This window comes from Scyliorhinus torazame, chromosome 10, assembly GCF_047496885.1.
Source record: "Scyliorhinus torazame isolate Kashiwa2021f chromosome 10, sScyTor2.1, whole genome shotgun sequence".
NCBI lineage: Eukaryota > Metazoa > Chordata > Chondrichthyes > Carcharhiniformes > Scyliorhinidae > Scyliorhinus > Scyliorhinus torazame.
This window is the reverse complement of record NC_092716.1, coordinates 254867433-254883597: the sequence shown is the minus strand read 5'-3', so window position 1 is coordinate 254883597 and position 16165 is coordinate 254867433. Positions and strand designations below refer to the sequence as shown.

Below are 16165 nucleotides of genomic sequence, written 5' to 3'. Positions count from 1 at the left end.
GCACAGGCCCATCAGTGGGCCCCGATCACGGGCCAGGCCACCGTGGGGGCACCCCCCGGGGCCAGATCACCCCGTGCCCCCCCCAGGACCCCGGAGCCCACGCGCGCCGCCTTGTCCCGCCGGTAAGGTAGGTGGTTTAATCTACGCCGGCGGGACAGGCATTTTAGTGGCGGGACTTCGGCCCATCCGGGCCAGAGAATTGCCGGGGGGGGGCCCGCCAACCGGCGCGGCGCGATTCCCGCCCCCGCCGAATATCCGGTGCCGGAAGAATTCGGCAACCGGCGGGGGCGGGATTCACGCCAGCCCCCGGCGATCCTCCGACCCGGCGGGGGTTCGGAGAATCTCGCCCCATGTCTTTCGGGACTTGTGGGAGGAAACCGGAGCACCCGGAGGAAACCCTCTGCCAAGGTGGGATTCGAACCCAGGACCCCAGAGCAGTCCCCTGGCTCTCTGGGTTACTAGTCCAGTGTCAATACCACTGGGCAGCACGGTAGCATTGTGGATAGCACAATTGCTTAACAGCTCCAGGGTCCCAGGTTCGATTCCGGCTTGGGTCACTGTCTGTTCTCCTTTTCCTCCTATTTCTTTCCTTTAACGGAGCCATCTTGAGGAGATATTGGATGAGGTTTTTCTAAACAGACCAGTCACCCTCTAGGGGACTGGGCGGGATTCTCCGTGCAACTCGCCAGGTGTTTTGCCGCGACGGAAGCAGCGCACTGTTGGCTGGCAGTGGGATCTTCTGACCTTGCCCATGTCAGCGGGGTTTCCTATTGAATGCACTCCTCACCGCTGGGAAACCGGAAGATCCCGCCTGCGTGAAATGACCGGAATGTTCCGGCCTGGATGCCTGGATGGGTCATCGTTAATTTAGCAGGATAACTTGTGTTGAAATTGAGCCTGCAAAGTCAACAGATGGGAAACCCTACTCCTCGTCTTCTTTCCATTACTGGCGCACACAATGGCATTGAAGTAATTTGGCAAGACTCACATTGAGAAAATTTCCACCGGCACGCAAACGGGGACAATGCTTCCAATAAATCATCACCACAAGTTTGTTGTTCACCAGAGAATTTAAGCTATGAATAGGACTCACACCTTACCTGGTGTGCTCTCCGACAAAACCTTCAGGCAGGCTGGAATTACCAAATACAGAGATGTAAATTCGAAAGACGTTGATTGGTTAAGCCCATGCGTGCTGCAGGGACTAGTGTAGATTTTCCATCATTCTATCATCTGTTTTTTTATTTGGATAAAGATGCGAAAACTGGGAGGGACGCGTGTTGCATCAGGGGAGGTGGTGGCATTAATCATAGAATTTACAGTGCCGAAGGAGGCCATTCGGCCCATCGAGTCTGCACTGGCTCTTGGAAAGAGCACCCCACCCAAGGTCAACACCTCCACCCATATCCCCACAACCCAGTAACCCCACCCAACACTAAGGGAAATTTTGGACACTAAGGGCAATTTATCATGGCCAATCCACCTAACCTACACATCTTTGGGCTGTGGGAGGAAACCGGAGCACCCGGAGGAAACCCACGCACACACTGGGAGGATGTGCAGACTCCGCACAGACAGTGACCCAAGCCGGAATCGAACCTGGGACCCTGGAGCTGTGAAGCAATTGTGCTATCCACAAAGCTACCGTGCTGCCCACATCACAACTCTTTGCTTTTTTGAAAGGTATGCGAGTGTTGGAGCACAGTAGATCCTGTCTCGAAGAATTCTCTCCAGTAATTTCCCTACCACTGACGTAAAGCTCACCGGCCTGTAGTTCCCTGGATTATCCTTGCTACCCTTCTTAAACAGAGGAACAACATTGGCTATTCTCCAGTCCTCCGGGCCATCACCTGAAGACAGTGAGGATCCAAAGATTTCTGACAAGGCCTCAGCAATTTCCTCTCTAGCCTCCTTCAGTATTCTGGGGTAGATCCCATCAGGCCCTGGGGACTTATCTACCTTAATATTTTTCAAGACGCCCAATACCTCGCCTTTTTGTATCTCAATGTGACCCAGGCTATCTACACACCCTTCTCCAGGCTCAACATGCACCAATTCCTTCTCTTTGGTGAATACTGATGCAAAGTATTCATTTAGTACTTTGCCCATTTCCTCTGGCTCCACACATAGATTCCCTTGCCTATCCTTCAGTGGGCCAACTCTTTCCCTGTCTATCCTCTTGCTTTTTATGTACATGTAAAAAGCCTTGGGATTTTCCTTAACCCTATTTGCCAATGACTTTTTGTGACCCCTTCTAGCCCTCCTGACTCCTTGCTTAAGTTCCTTCCTACTTTCCTTATATTCCACACAGGCTTCGTCTGTTCCCAGCCTTTTAGCCCTGACAAATGCCTCCTTTTTCTTTTTGATGAGGCCTACAATATCTCTCGTTATCCAAGGTTCCCGAAAATTGCCGTATTTATCCTTCTTCTTCACAGGAACATGCCGGTCCTGAATTCCTTTCAACTGACACTTGAAAGCCTCCCACATGTCAGATGTTGATTTACCCTCAAACATCCGCCTCCAATCTAGGTTCTTCAGTTCCCGCCTAATATTGTTATAATTAGCCTTCCACCAATTTAGCACATTCACCCTAGGACCACTCTTATCCTTGTCCACCAGCACTTTAAAACTTACTGAATTGTGGTCACTATTCCTGAAATGCTCCCCTACTGAAACTTCTACCACCTGGCCGGGCTCATTCCCCAATACCAGGTCCAGTACAGCCCCTTCCCTAGTTGGACTGTCTCCATATTGTTTTAGGAAGTCCTCTTGGATGCTCCTTACAAACTCTGCCCCGTCTAAGCCCCTGGCACTAAGTGAGTCCCAGTCAATATTGGGGAAGTTGAAGTCTCCCATCGCAACAACCCTGTTGTTTTTACTCTTTTCCAAAATCTGTCTACCTATCTGCTCCTCTATCTCCTGCTGGCTGTTGGGAGGCCTGTAGTAAACCCCCAACATTGTGACTGCACCCTTCTTATTACTGATCTCTACCCATATAGCCTCACTGCCCTCTGAGGTGTCTTCCCGTAGTACAGCTGTGATATTCTCCCTCATCAGTAGCGCAACTCTGCCACCCCTTTTACATCCCCCTCTATCCCGCCTGAAACATCTAAATCCTGGAACGTTTAGCTGCCAATCCTGCCCTTCCCTCAACCAGGTCTCTGTAATGGCAACAACATCATAGTTCCAAGTACTGATCCAAGCTCTAAGTTCATCTGCCTTACCCGTAATACTTCTTGCATTAAAACATATGCACTTCAGGCCACCAGACCCGCTGTGTTCAGCAACTTCTCCCTGTCTGCTCTGCCTCAGAGCCATACTGGCCCTATTCCCTAGTTCTCCCTCAATGCTCTCACCTTCTGACCTATTGCTCCCGTGCCCACCCCCCTGCCATACTAGTTTAAACCCTCCCGTGTGACACTAGCAAATCTCGCGGCCAGGATATTTATGCCTCTCCAGTTTAGATGCAACCTGTCCTTATATAGGTCACACTTGCCCCGGAAGAGCTCCCAGTGGTCCAGAAAACAGAAACCCTCCCTCCTACACCAGCTGTTTAGCCACGTGTTTAGTTGCTCTATCTTCCTATTTCTAGCCTCACTGGCATGTGGCACAGGGAGTAATCCCAAGATTACAACCCTAGAGGTCCTGTCTTTTAACTTTCTGCCTAGCTCCCTGAACTCCTTCTGCTGGACCTCATGCCCCTTCCTGCCTATGTCGTTAGTACCAATATGTACAACGACCTCTGCCTGTTTGCCCTCCCCCTTCAGGATGCCCTCTACCCATTCGGAGACATCCTGGACCCTGGCACCAGGGAGGCAACATACCATCCTGGAGTCTCTTTCATGTCCACAGAAGCGCCTATCTGTGCCCCTGACTATAGAGTCCCCTATGACTATTGCTCTTCTGCGCTTTGACCCTCCCTTCTGAACATCAGAGCCAGCCGTGATGCCACTGCTCTGGCTGCTGCTGTTTTCCCCTGATAGGCTATCCCCCCCGACAGTATCCAAAGGGGTATACCTGTTCGAGGGGGGGACAACCACAGGGGATTCCTGCACTGACTGCCTGCCCTTTCTGGTGGTCACCCATTTCTTTGCCTGCACCTTGGGTGTGACCACATTTACATAACTGCGATCTATGACGCTTTCCGCCACCTGCATGCTCCTCAGTGCATCCAATTGCTGCTCCAACCGAACCATGCGGTCCGTGAGGAGCTCCAGTTGGGTGCACTTTCTGCAGATGAAGCCATCCGGGACGCTGGAAGCCTCCAGAACCTGCCACATCTCACAGTCAGAGCACTGCACCCCTCTAACTGACATTGCGTCAATTAATTAGTAAATTAAACATAAAAGTTTTTTAAAAAGTTACTGTTTCCTATCACTAGATTTCTACTATAAATGTGAAAGCTAAATACAGTACTCTCCGATCTCTGGCTTAGATACCCCTCTAAATTATAATTAAGTAATTATGTTTAATTAGTTTACCAATGCTTAATTTTTTTAATTTAGTGTAGATTCCCAACCAGCCAATCAGGTCACAGCTTTTCTATGATGTCACTTCAGTTTCCCCCTCTAGACCAAGGTCATGTGACCCGTGACTCCGATATAAGGGGAGACACAGCTGGCCATCTTCAGAAAAAGATTGAGAGAGTAATAAGACATACATGTGAATGGTCACTGCCAGGTGCAGATTCCAGAGGAGTAGTTAGCGAACTCCGTGATACCGTGCTCTGTATCTGATTGCTATCTCACCACACGAGACACAATAAAGGATTCTGGTTTGGCCAAGTCGATGTGTTTGGCAGATTCCTTGGTAAAGTACAAAGCACCAAACACAGCAACCACAACTTTCTTAGAGACAGCAGCTTCACAAATCTTGAGAGTGCAAACAGAGGGCAGTCAGGCACTGTAATGAGATGGACACCATAGGATGGAGGCAGAGAATGGGACATCTGGGAGGGGAGTGTGACCTGTGACACTTGGCTGATCCCAGAGCGTATCAGTTGATAGAAAACACATACACAGCATGAGAAGTGGAATGAGTCAAAATCTATTTGTATTTGTGCAAATTCAATACAGATGGTGGACACCAATGCTACATTTATGCCTTTCATATTTCTTAGCCTATTCTTCATGTTCGATTGAGATGCCTCCCTTATGTTCTTAGCAGAGGTAGATGTAGCCAGATGACTTCTACACCCTGTTGTCTGCGATGGCCTGGGTGAGGGTTCTGTGGTGGGCCGAGAAGCAGGGGGTCCCAGCCTAAGGACCAGGGGGTCCCAGCCTGCTTTAGATCACCTGCTGTGCCCTCAGCCTGCAGAACTGCAGTTGATGGGGTCACAGGCAGAGGGACGTAGGATTGTCTGGAGACTCTCAGAGTCACCTAGGTAGATGACCCCAGGGTGTCCAGCTGACGCTCCTCATCCTTATGGATGCCAGAGGGCCCCTGCCTGACACCTTGAGGAGAAGGGGCACCTGGAGTGAGGTGGAGTTGCTCCACTACCACTTGCCTTGCCATCTGATGGATCATACCAACACCTGAAGCGATAAGGGCAGGTCTAGCAACATATCAGGTGCAATGTCCTGGACATAGGTCTCCAGAGCCATCGCGAGCCTAACTATGATAACCTTGGTGCACAGGTATGTTGGCACAACAAAATCAGACTAAACGAGGACCATTACAATCCGGTGATTGCATCTGGTGATTGTCTCAAGACAAATGGACAGACTGCGAGCAGGTTAGATGCCAGGGCAGGTGATAAGGATGCCTGCCTTCTTTGAGTGCTGAGTGGACCTATGCAAGGGCTCAGGACACGAGCTGCGCAGGATGCGAGAAGAGATTAAGAAGTCAGAGTGTGTGTGAGAGAGCGACAGTGCTGATGTCCCTGGTGCTGGTGGTGTGTGAGATCTCTGTGGACTGTGAGCCTGAGAATGCCTGACTGTGTAAGACGATGAGTTGAGAATGAGCAGAAAGTTGAGTTACCCTGGTGGAGGGTATCGGATTATTCAGGCTCTTCCTGCACTGGATGGCGCTCCTCCTCTGGGGAGTGTTGGTGCTGACTGCCCTGGTGATCTGCTTCCAAGCTGGCATGGAAAGATTGGTGGACCACGTTCTGCCGTCACGGGGGTAAATAATGTCCCGGTGTGCGTCCACCATGTCCAGATTGACCCCAGCACATTGTCAGTGAACTTGGGGGCGGTGGCTTACTTTTCTTTTGGGGGCGATCACTTGTCACGACCAGTTCCAGGCTGCAGAGAGTGAACGATGTGCATGGGTGCGGTTTGAAGATGGTGCCCGGCTGGCGTGGAAATTAGTCTCATTAACGATCCTTTAACCCACCGCAGATCGTAGCTCACAGGTTAGCTGGGGGCGTGGGGGGTGGGTGCACAGCTTTCCCACAGCCCCCAGCAAGACACCCAGCAAAACCTAGGTAAAAGAAAATGACTGCGGGTGCTGGAATCTGAAACAAAAACAGGAAATGCTGGACAATCTCCGCATGTCTGACAGCACCTGTGGAGAGAGAATGGAGCTGATGTTTCGAGCCTGGATGACTCTTTGTCAAGCTGGAGAGAACTGGAAATCGGGTCAGATTTATACTGCTGTGGGGGGGAGGGGGAATGGCGAGGAGCGTTGGGGCTGAATAGGAGGCCAGCGATAGATGGAGATTGACAAAGATGTCGTGGAGGGGGAGGTGGGTGTGGGGGAGGGCCGTGGGGGGTGGTGGTGGGGGGGGGGGGGGGGGGGCTACGCCTACAGAAGCCCCTCGCTCACCTATGGCCTGGGATTTTGTGATGATCCTGGGCCTCTGGTAGGCACATTGCTGCCAAAAGTCATCTCCCCTGCTGGCACGGTGGCAGTGTGGCACTGCCGGTCTCTGATTGGCTAGAAGCTCTCGGCAGGTGTGACTTCACCAGTCAGGGGCCTCGATTGCGGGGAAGGCCCACTCGTGGCCTCTTTAATCGCAGGCTCTCCCACAGATCTGACGGGGATATCCCTGCCAGTGACATGTGAGAGAAACCCTAGTCAGCCCAACAAACCTCTGGCCTCGGGAACAATGCGACACGCAGAGAGTAGTAGAAATTGGGAACTCTTCGGCAAATGGCAATCGGTGGTAGATGGCTTGTAAATTTTAAAATGTTAAATTAATAGATCTTTGTTATCCAAAGCTATTCAGAGTGTACGAGGCAAAGGCAATGGAATTCGATCTCAGGTGAGTCAAGACCTCATTGATCGCAGGCCCAAGATGTTAAATTGCTTACGTCTGTTCCTGCTGTGGAACTCACTAGCACCAAGAGTAATTGAGGCCAGGAATAGTAACACATCCGCACACGAGAGAGAAATGTTGTTCTGACCTGATGGGGATGATGTGGGGGCAGGAACAGGCTCCTGTGGATTTTAAATGCTGCCTTACACACCTTGGCCTTCATGCCGGTCCCAATGTCATGCAATCTCACCTCACTGAACCTTTCTGTTGCAGTTAAACTATGCAGAGGCCAGGCTGAGTGAATTGGAGAGCTGTTACTGCGAGAAGACTTGTCAAGTGAACAGAGAAGTGTATCGCAGCACGGAATCGTGGGTTGAAAAGTGCAAGAACTGTACCTGTAAGGTGCGTGGTTCACGGGGAGCCTGCGGTCAAAATATCTGGAGCTTGAATGTGCGGGAGGTCTTAGCTGCCTTCTTCTTTCTCTTTGTGTAGAAGTCAGCATTGGGGACGGGAGGGGGTTTTAACTCGGAGCAGGTTTCGGAAATTCCCGCTCAAGGCCAATGGAACTTTTGCTTTGTCTGTCAAATTCCCCGTCTTGCCCAGGACAGTGGGAGGCACCAGAACATGTAGGCCCAGTGTGCTGATTTCCTGTCCGTCATTTTTCTTATTCATTCATGGGGTGTGTGTGTGCCTCCAGCTGGGCCAGCGCTTATTGCCCGATCCTAATTGCCCTCGAGGCGCTGTTGGTGAGCAGCCTTCCTGAACCGCTGTAGGTACACCCACAGTGCTGTCAGGGAGGGGAGTTCCAGGACTTTGGCCCAGTGGTTGTAAACAAAGGACAGTTGAAGCCATTTTAAGTGCCCCCCCCCCCCCCCCCCCCCCCCCCAACCGAGCCGGAAATGGGTGTGAAGCGTCTGCCAGATGCTATTGTTCTGGGTGGCCTTGGGCCAGGATCAGTCTTCCAGGTTGGGATGGAAGTTTCAGGAGGGTCTGATAAGGGGAAGAGGAAGGGTTTGGGGGCAGGGTGACTAGAACGTCCCTCGATTCTGGCCACAAGAGCACCATTTTCCTCTTGGGCTCACAAATGAAAGGTTTCCGACTGACATGTGCCACCTGGTGCCTCCCGTTCACTACCGATCTGCTGTCACTCTGGTAGCTCGCTACACCTTCACTGCTCAGATTAAACCTTAAGTGAACCCTGAATTTCAAGTGCTTTACCATCTTGTATAATGTGAAGATCTACAAGAACACCGTTGTCAGGAGGTGTTGGCTGTGATATTCAGGACCCCCCAATTTGAATTGAAGGCAGCTGTTCCATCAGTTCTGGGTTGGGTAATCGATCTGTCTCAGCAATGGCAACATCCTGGACCATCAAAGACTGATTTAAATTAAATAAATAGATGCCGATAAATGTTTACAAGTAATAACTTTACTCCTTTCTCTGATGAGAAAGATGCATGCTGTTGTACCTTCCTCCAACATAGAATCTGTAGTGTAGAAGGAGGCCATTCGGCCCATTGAGTCTGCACCAACCCTCCGAAGGAATACTCTACCTGGGCCCAGTCCCTTTCTCCGTAATCCCACCTAACCCTTGGACACTAAGGAGCAATTGATCATGGCCAATCCACCTAACCTGCTCATCTTTGGACTGTGGGAGGAAACCGGAGCACCCGGAGGAAACCCACGCAAACACGGGGAGAACGTGCAGACTCCACACAGACAGTGACCTGAGGCCAGAATCGATCCCGGGTCTCGAGCGCTGTGAGGCAGCAGTGCTAACCACCATGCCACCGTGTCACCCCTGATCATAATTGGAAAGAAGGTAGCTGTTGTTTATGTTTCCCACGCATCGTTCATGAAAAGCTGGTTCAGTCCCTGCCACCTGGACAGGAACCAGAGCTAATCACACGAGAATGTGTTCGCACTTTATGGATCCATCAAAATGACAGGCAAGTGTCACGTTAAGAGGATAGTGATTCTCCTCTGATCTGAATCTGATAAATGTGTATTCGTGTTTAAGTGGCTGTTCTCTGCTCGTCAAGCGTTGCTTGACAATTGTGCTTCATCCTCATTGCCTGTCCTCTTTTATATGCCGGTTCCATCTGCTTTCTTTTCCCTGGATACTTTGCTTCCTGGTTCTATTTTTATTAGCTATGGCTTTTCACTGCTACGCTCTGCCAAATTCAGCGATGCTGTGCTTGAGCCCCCACTCTCCTCCTACCCTTCCCTCCCTCTAAAGTTATTCTGGCACTCAGTCAATTCTGTGCTGTTTCATTGTGTATGTCTCCTTGATCCAGATGTAAAGTACGATTGTCCTTTGAGCGGTACAGGTGTTAGCAGCGAATGCCCCGGCGTTCTCCCGTTGCTCCGCCTTTTCCTTTGGCCAGGCGCAGTATGCCTCTCTGATTGGCTCCGTGTCAACATGTTGTGCAGAATGAAAACTGCTGTCTGATCTCACGCCAGAGGAAACTTTTGATCTTTCCATTTGATCTTTCCATTTGCTTCCTGGCATCGAAAGATACCCGTCTGATAATTTGGAATCAGACTGTGCTGGCATATAACCCTGCCGTAAGATTCTATGATACGATGAAAGCGTGTAAATTGTGCAGCACTGCCAAAGCTACAGAATCTGAACCAGGCACGGTACGAGGAAACAACTGCAAATAAGTGCGGTTAAAGCACACACATTCGAGATTCTAACCTCTATGCATACTTGAATTAATGTCACTAAATGCATTCAGGAAACATGCACCCTAAACCCTTAGCAACTGTCCATAAAACCTGTATATTCTGTAATTTTTTGAATGATGTGTATATTTTAATAGATTTGGTAAAAATACTTAAATGAGCCATATGGTTGTGATAATTTGCCTAAAATGTTCACATCCAGTTATGGAATTCTTCCATAATTGTGTTAGCTCTTGAACAGCATTAGAGCAGATATGAGGCTGGATTATACAGGTGATGACGGGGGAGGGGGTGGGGTGGGGGAGGTGTTGGGGGCATGGTGTTTGTGGGACTTTTGTTTGTCCCACACTGGGAAGAAGGCCCACTCTCAGGATTGGCTGGCAACATTTGCAGTCCCGACAGTGCCGGAGCTCAGGAATGGGTAATGCCACCCTGCCAGCTTGCCCGGAATGTAGACGTAAGTGGAACCTGGACTCGGGTAATTCAGGGGCAGAGGGCAGGGAGGGGTCGTGCACCTTAGGAAGGGAGGAGAGAGGTGTGGGTTTTGCAGTGCACCAAGGGGGAAAGAGGGGAGGGGGGGGCCACAATCTTTGGGAGGCGTCCCCGATATACAAAGGGCACCCGCCCCTCCCCTGCAGATAGTACCCTCCTTCCTTCCTTCCTGCCCTTTAGAACAAAAAACAAAGAAAAGTACAGCACAGGAACAGGCCCTTCGGCCCTCCAAGCCCGTGCCGACCATGCTGCCCGACTAAACTACAACCGATGTTTTTGAATAAATCCCACCTGCCTGCCCATGCCAACCATATTATGGTGTGGGCAGCGTAATATGGGGGTCAATTATCTTGCAAACAAGCTCAGTTGACCCTTAATTTTCAATGGGAGCCTTGCTCAAAAGACCATTATTCATGAATATGGAGAGTTAGCAAACCAACCATTTTGGGGGGTATGGCGGGGGGGGGGGGGAACAGAATAATAATAATCTTTATTAGTGTCACAGGTAGGCTTACATTAACACTGCAATGAGGTTACTGTGAAAAGCCCCTAGTCGCCACATTCCGGCGCCTGTTTGGGTACACAGAGGGAGAATTCAGAATGTCCAAATTACCTAACAGCACGTCTTCCGGGACTTTTGGGAAAGATAAGTAACATCACAGCTGTCTTCAATCCTTTATGTACCCAATGCCCCTCCATACATTTACAGTCTTAATTGTTGGATAAATTGGGGAAAGGAACCCGGAATTAATTTTCATGTGGTTTTGAGGTTAACTGTAGTGTCGCGATCATTTTCCGAGCATTGATCAGCTGAGCCAGCTCACCTGATTGAGAGGACTTGAGTCCTGAAGCTCAGTTGCTCATTGGACAGAACCATTAGGAAGTATAAGTTGATTCCTGATTGTTTTCTTTCCTCTCTTGTTCAGAATGGAGCCATTGAGTGCAGGCGTGTTATGTGCCCTCCCCTAAACTGCCCACCAGATTATCGGCCAGTGTATCGACCGGGCCAGTGCTGCAAAGAATGTCGACGTAAGTAAGGCAACGAATGACACCTTGGCATTCCGCGGTGCTTACCAACTGGGCACAATGCGTTCATTTTTACACCCACCCTTTTTACATGCAGGCTGCGAAAGAGTCACAAGGAACAAAGCTATTATCTAAACCGGGTCACACAGATCGAGGACCGCTTGTCGCTCGAAGCCTCCATTTTGTAAACGTGTAGATTTGTGGGCAAGGTGCTGAGACGTGCATTCGCTTTCCGACTGTCCTTTTGATTCCGTGTCGGGTTTGGATTTCCCGTCTCTCCCACGCGTCGGCAACGGGTTGCAAGCTGCTCCCCGTGCCACGCGACCCAATGAGATCGCTGGAAAGACCTCGTATTTTTGGAACTGAATTTTGGCCACTTGCGATGCAGTCTGCGTGACTGCCAACGCAGGACTATTTTGATTGCAGCTGCTGCTTTACATTGGACACCACATTGCTTTGCAAATGATAGCGGGCAGGTGCATGTCCTTAGAAAACAAAACCCAGTAACCACAGAGAGGGTGAGGGGGGTGGGTGCAGCCTAAAATTAGATCGGCCTAGTTGAATGGCAGAAATATTTGGAATTAAGCAGTTTTTGGTAACCGCTGGTAACTTGGAATGATACGGAATTGAAATACACTGGTGATCTCTACGCTGTGAGGTTTGGCCGAATTTGGCAAATACAAACGCTCCAACTTGGAGCGGCGGGGAAGTTAAAATGAGATTGGAGGAACAAAAGGGAATGAAGCTTTCTGCTAAAAGGGCGACGTTTGGGTTGAGCGTCAGGCTGTGTGGAAACAGCTCAATGATAAGCTGCTGGCACAGGCTTAGAAACGGCAACAGCAGTCGATGCAAGACAAGATGCCAAAAAAAGATCTCCCAATACTACGCATCAAAAGACTGCCAGGAAAGAAGTTAAAACCTTTAGGGACTGATATGTAGTTGAACAACATGTTAAATAACAACTGCAGGCTCAATTTCTTTCTAATCTAAGGGAGAATGTTAACAATATGCCGTCCAGTGTCAAATGCGTGTTATGGGTTTCCAGGCTTTTGACGTAAGCGAAGCAGAGATGGGCTGAAGGGAGTGAAAAATCAATGAATCCCTCTGGCTAGTTGAGGAATGGATGCAATGCGGATGTAGCTTGATGAGCACACAAAGGAGAAAGGAATAGATGATTGGTGAGACAAGAACAAGAGCAAAGAAAGGTACAGCACAGGAACAGGCCCTTCGGCCCTCCAAGCCCGTGCCAACCATGCTGCCCGTCTAAACTAAAATCTTCTACACTTCCTGGGTCCGTATCCCTCTATTCCCATCCTATTCATGTATTTGTCAAGATGCCCCTTAAACGTCACTATCGTCCCTGCTTCCACCACCTCCTCCGGCAGCGAGTTCCAGGCACCCACTAGGGGCTGGTTTAGCACACTGGGCTAAATCACTGGCTTTTAAAGCAGACCAAGCAGGCCAGCAGCACGGTTCAATTCCCGTACCAGCCTCCCCGAACAGGTGCCGGAATGTGGCGACTAGGGGCTTTTCACAGTAACTTCATTGAAGCCTACTTGTGACAATAAGCGATTTTCACTACCCTCTGTGTAAAAAAACTTGCCTCGTACATCTCCTCTAAACCTTGCCCCTTGCACCTTAAAGCTATGCCCCCTAGTAATTGACCCCTCTACCCTGGGAAAAAGCCTCCGACGATCCACTCTGTCTATGCCCCTCATAATTTTGTAGACCTCTATTAGGTCGCCCCTCAACCTCCGTCGTTCCAGTGAGAACAAACCGAGTTTATTCAACCGCTCCTCATAGCTAATGTCCTCCATACCAGGCAACATCCTGGTAAATCTATTCTGCACCCTCTCTAAAGCCTCCACATCCTTCTGGTAGTGTGGCGACCAGAATTGAACACTAAACTCCAAGTGTGGCCTAACTAAGGTTCTATACAGCTGCAACATGACTTGCCAATTCTTATACTCAAACAGCTACAACATGACTTGCCAATTCTTATACTCAAGACGATGCGGCTTGGGAGAAGGCTTGTGAGGGTCAATGTGGACCAACTGAGCTGAACGGCTGGTTCATTCTGGGCAAATTAACGATAGCTCAGGATGTCTTGACAAGCAAGGGGTTCAATTTGTGAGGCGGTAACTGTTATTTTCAGGGAGGCGGCAAGGACCAGGCAAGAATCTGGAAGTGTTTTTCCTGCATCGAGAAAGGCTGACAAAGGCAGGAACTTCCCAGCAAACCTCCACCTCCACCGCCCTCCAACGGAGGAAGCCGTTGGCCGCTGGAACTATCCTCCAATCCCGTCGAAGCCGATAGCAATTTGCGTGGCCGGCCTGTGCCACTGCTGGGGAAACTGCGGTGGGGGGTGGGTTTTGGTGGGGCTGGGAAATCCCGCCAATGGGAAGGGCAGGAAAATCCCACCTAAAGTCTCCAACCTATCAACTGCAGACAGTCTGACCCAAGCAGTCACAAAGGTTTTTGGATTTGGATTGGATTTGTTTATTGTCACGTGTACTGTGGTACAGTGAAAAATATTTTTCTGCGAGCAGCTCAACAGATCATTAAGTACATGAAAGGAAAATAAAATAAAAGACAACATTTAATAGGACAACACAAGGTACACAATGTAAATACATAGACACTGGCATCGGGTGAAACATACAGGGGTGTAGTATTAATCATGTCAATCCATAAGAGGGTCGTTTAGGAGTCTGGTGACAGTGGTGAAGAAGCTGTTTTTGAGTCTGTTCGTGCGTGTTCTCAGACTTTTGTATCTCCTGCCCGATGGAAGAAGTTGGAAGAGTGAGTAAGCCGGGTGGGAGGGGTCTTTTATTATGCTGCCCACTTTCCCCAGGCAGCGGGATGTGTAGATGGAGTCAATGGATGGGAGGCAGGCTCATGTGATGGACTGGGCTGTGTTCACGACTCTCTGAAGTTTCTTCCGGTCTTGGGCCAAGCAACTGCCATGCCACGCTATGGTGAGAAGAGGATGGGGTGGGTGCGGGGGGGGGGGGGACGATGAGGGAGTGGGAGGGGAGGGGGGAGCAGAGAGAAAGGTCATAACACATATAGTACCTAGAATTCCAAAACTCCTTTTCTAAAGAAAAAATATGGGAGATTGCAGTGGTAAAAATAGAACAGGAGTCCATTCAGTCTCTCAAGCATATTGTGTTGCTCAACCAGGTAATGGCTGATCTGTATCTTAACCTCATTTACTAACCTTTGCTCACTCTCCCTTGACAGTAAACCGATATGTAGCTTCCTAGTTATCCAGAGGGAAGGATGCAGAGGATAATTAGGAGGGACGCTAAGTCATGGGGAAAAGTAGAATGAAGGTTCCCCAGAATAGGAGCAATGGGATCCCTGCAGTTCCTAGTCCATAGATAATCCTAAATTTTGGTAGTCATGCAAGCTGGTTAAATTCCTGCCAGCAACCAAGCTATTTACTGAAAAGATAGGCGCTCTGGCTGGGATTTTCCCCTCCCCTTCACGTCGAGAGTGGAAAACACTGTGAGAACGCCTAAGGTATGTTTCACGTTGATGTAAAAGCAGGAAGCAATTGTCCCTTACCACTGTCAGTGACAAGCCACATCTTCATACACTGGAATCATACCCCTGCGTCAAATAATGCGTTCACGACGGCGTGATGGCAGAACGGCTCGATGCACGGCTGGTCTCAGAGGACGGGCACCTGACAACTCGCGTGCCGAGGGTAGCTCGGAGGTGAGCACAGTGCTCGTCTTGTGTCTCCGCACCCAGAGAGGTGATGGTGATGTCAGGGGGTGCTGGGGGGGGGTTCCAGGGTGATGCCAGGGTGGTGCCATGGGGTGCACCCTGGTGAAGCCTGTGTCCAAGTGTTCTTGCTGCGTGCTGGGATGACATTTAAAGATGCTGCCCGCATCTTCGAAGTTCTGAGGTGATGGCAGGGCGAGTGCACCAGAGGCCGCCCGCCAGCTCTGTAACGGGGAACCCCTGCCTGCCTATTTTCTCCCATCAGGTTCCGCACTATATGGCATAAAGAGTCACCATTGCCATCGGCAGGCTCAGCGCCACTTTTCCCGCTCGACATCAGACTTTGCCAACATCGGAGAAAATCCTGGCTAATAACGTAGGAAAAGTGTTCCATTAGAATCTGTGGTTTGCAAATGAGCTTCAGCCAAGGTATTCCGTGAATGAAATGGGATGCTGAAAGAGTCTCAGGGTGTTCAGATTTGCTGCTTCGAATGCCTAAACACAATGAAACAGCAACAACGAATTTCAATCGGATATTGGGCTCTCTTACACAATTAGGTGAATTCAGATCTTTAGAGTCCGTGCAGATGGCCAAACTGCTGCTTTATCAGCTTCAAGCGGGGTGCCTGCGACTGGAGCTTTCTAGCCCACAGGTAGGAGGTGAGCGGCCTGATGATATAGCCGGGGAAGGTAACAGGAGGGGGATCTGATGCCTTCTTCTGCCGACATATTGCCAGTGGCAGATATTACTGGCACAACCTTCCACTGGACGGCCCTTTGAGCCACTGAATACATGTTTAAGAGTCACTTCATTCCCCTGAAAGTATTCTGCCCATGCTGGGAGGGCCAGTTGCTGTGTTGGGAGAATGCCAGGTAAACTCTGAAGGCCTCCCGTCCCTTTTGGGCACTTACAGGGGCCCCTGGCAGCAATGGCCGTGCTCATGGACATGGTGCATCATGATCCCAGCCGCCCCCTCGCTACCACCAAAATGCACCAATTCTTCAAAGGCACCTTGATGCCCCCTC

General features: G+C 50.0%; 1 protein-coding gene across 5 annotated transcripts in view; it reads left to right on the top strand.

Moving 5' to 3' along the window:
- The window catches only part of LOC140384726 (protein kinase C-binding protein NELL1-like), a 1091429-nt gene that overhangs the window by 218432 nt on the left and 856832 nt on the right, over window positions 1-16165 (top strand). For all 5 annotated transcript variants that reach the window (XM_072466691.1, XM_072466689.1, XM_072466693.1 and 2 more), the window contains exons 8-9: window positions 7475-7603; window positions 11308-11410. In XM_072466691.1, coding sequence (XP_072322792.1) covers window positions 7475-7603; window positions 11308-11410 — 232 coding nt within the window. The remainder of the gene's footprint in view (window positions 1-7474; window positions 7604-11307; window positions 11411-16165) is intronic.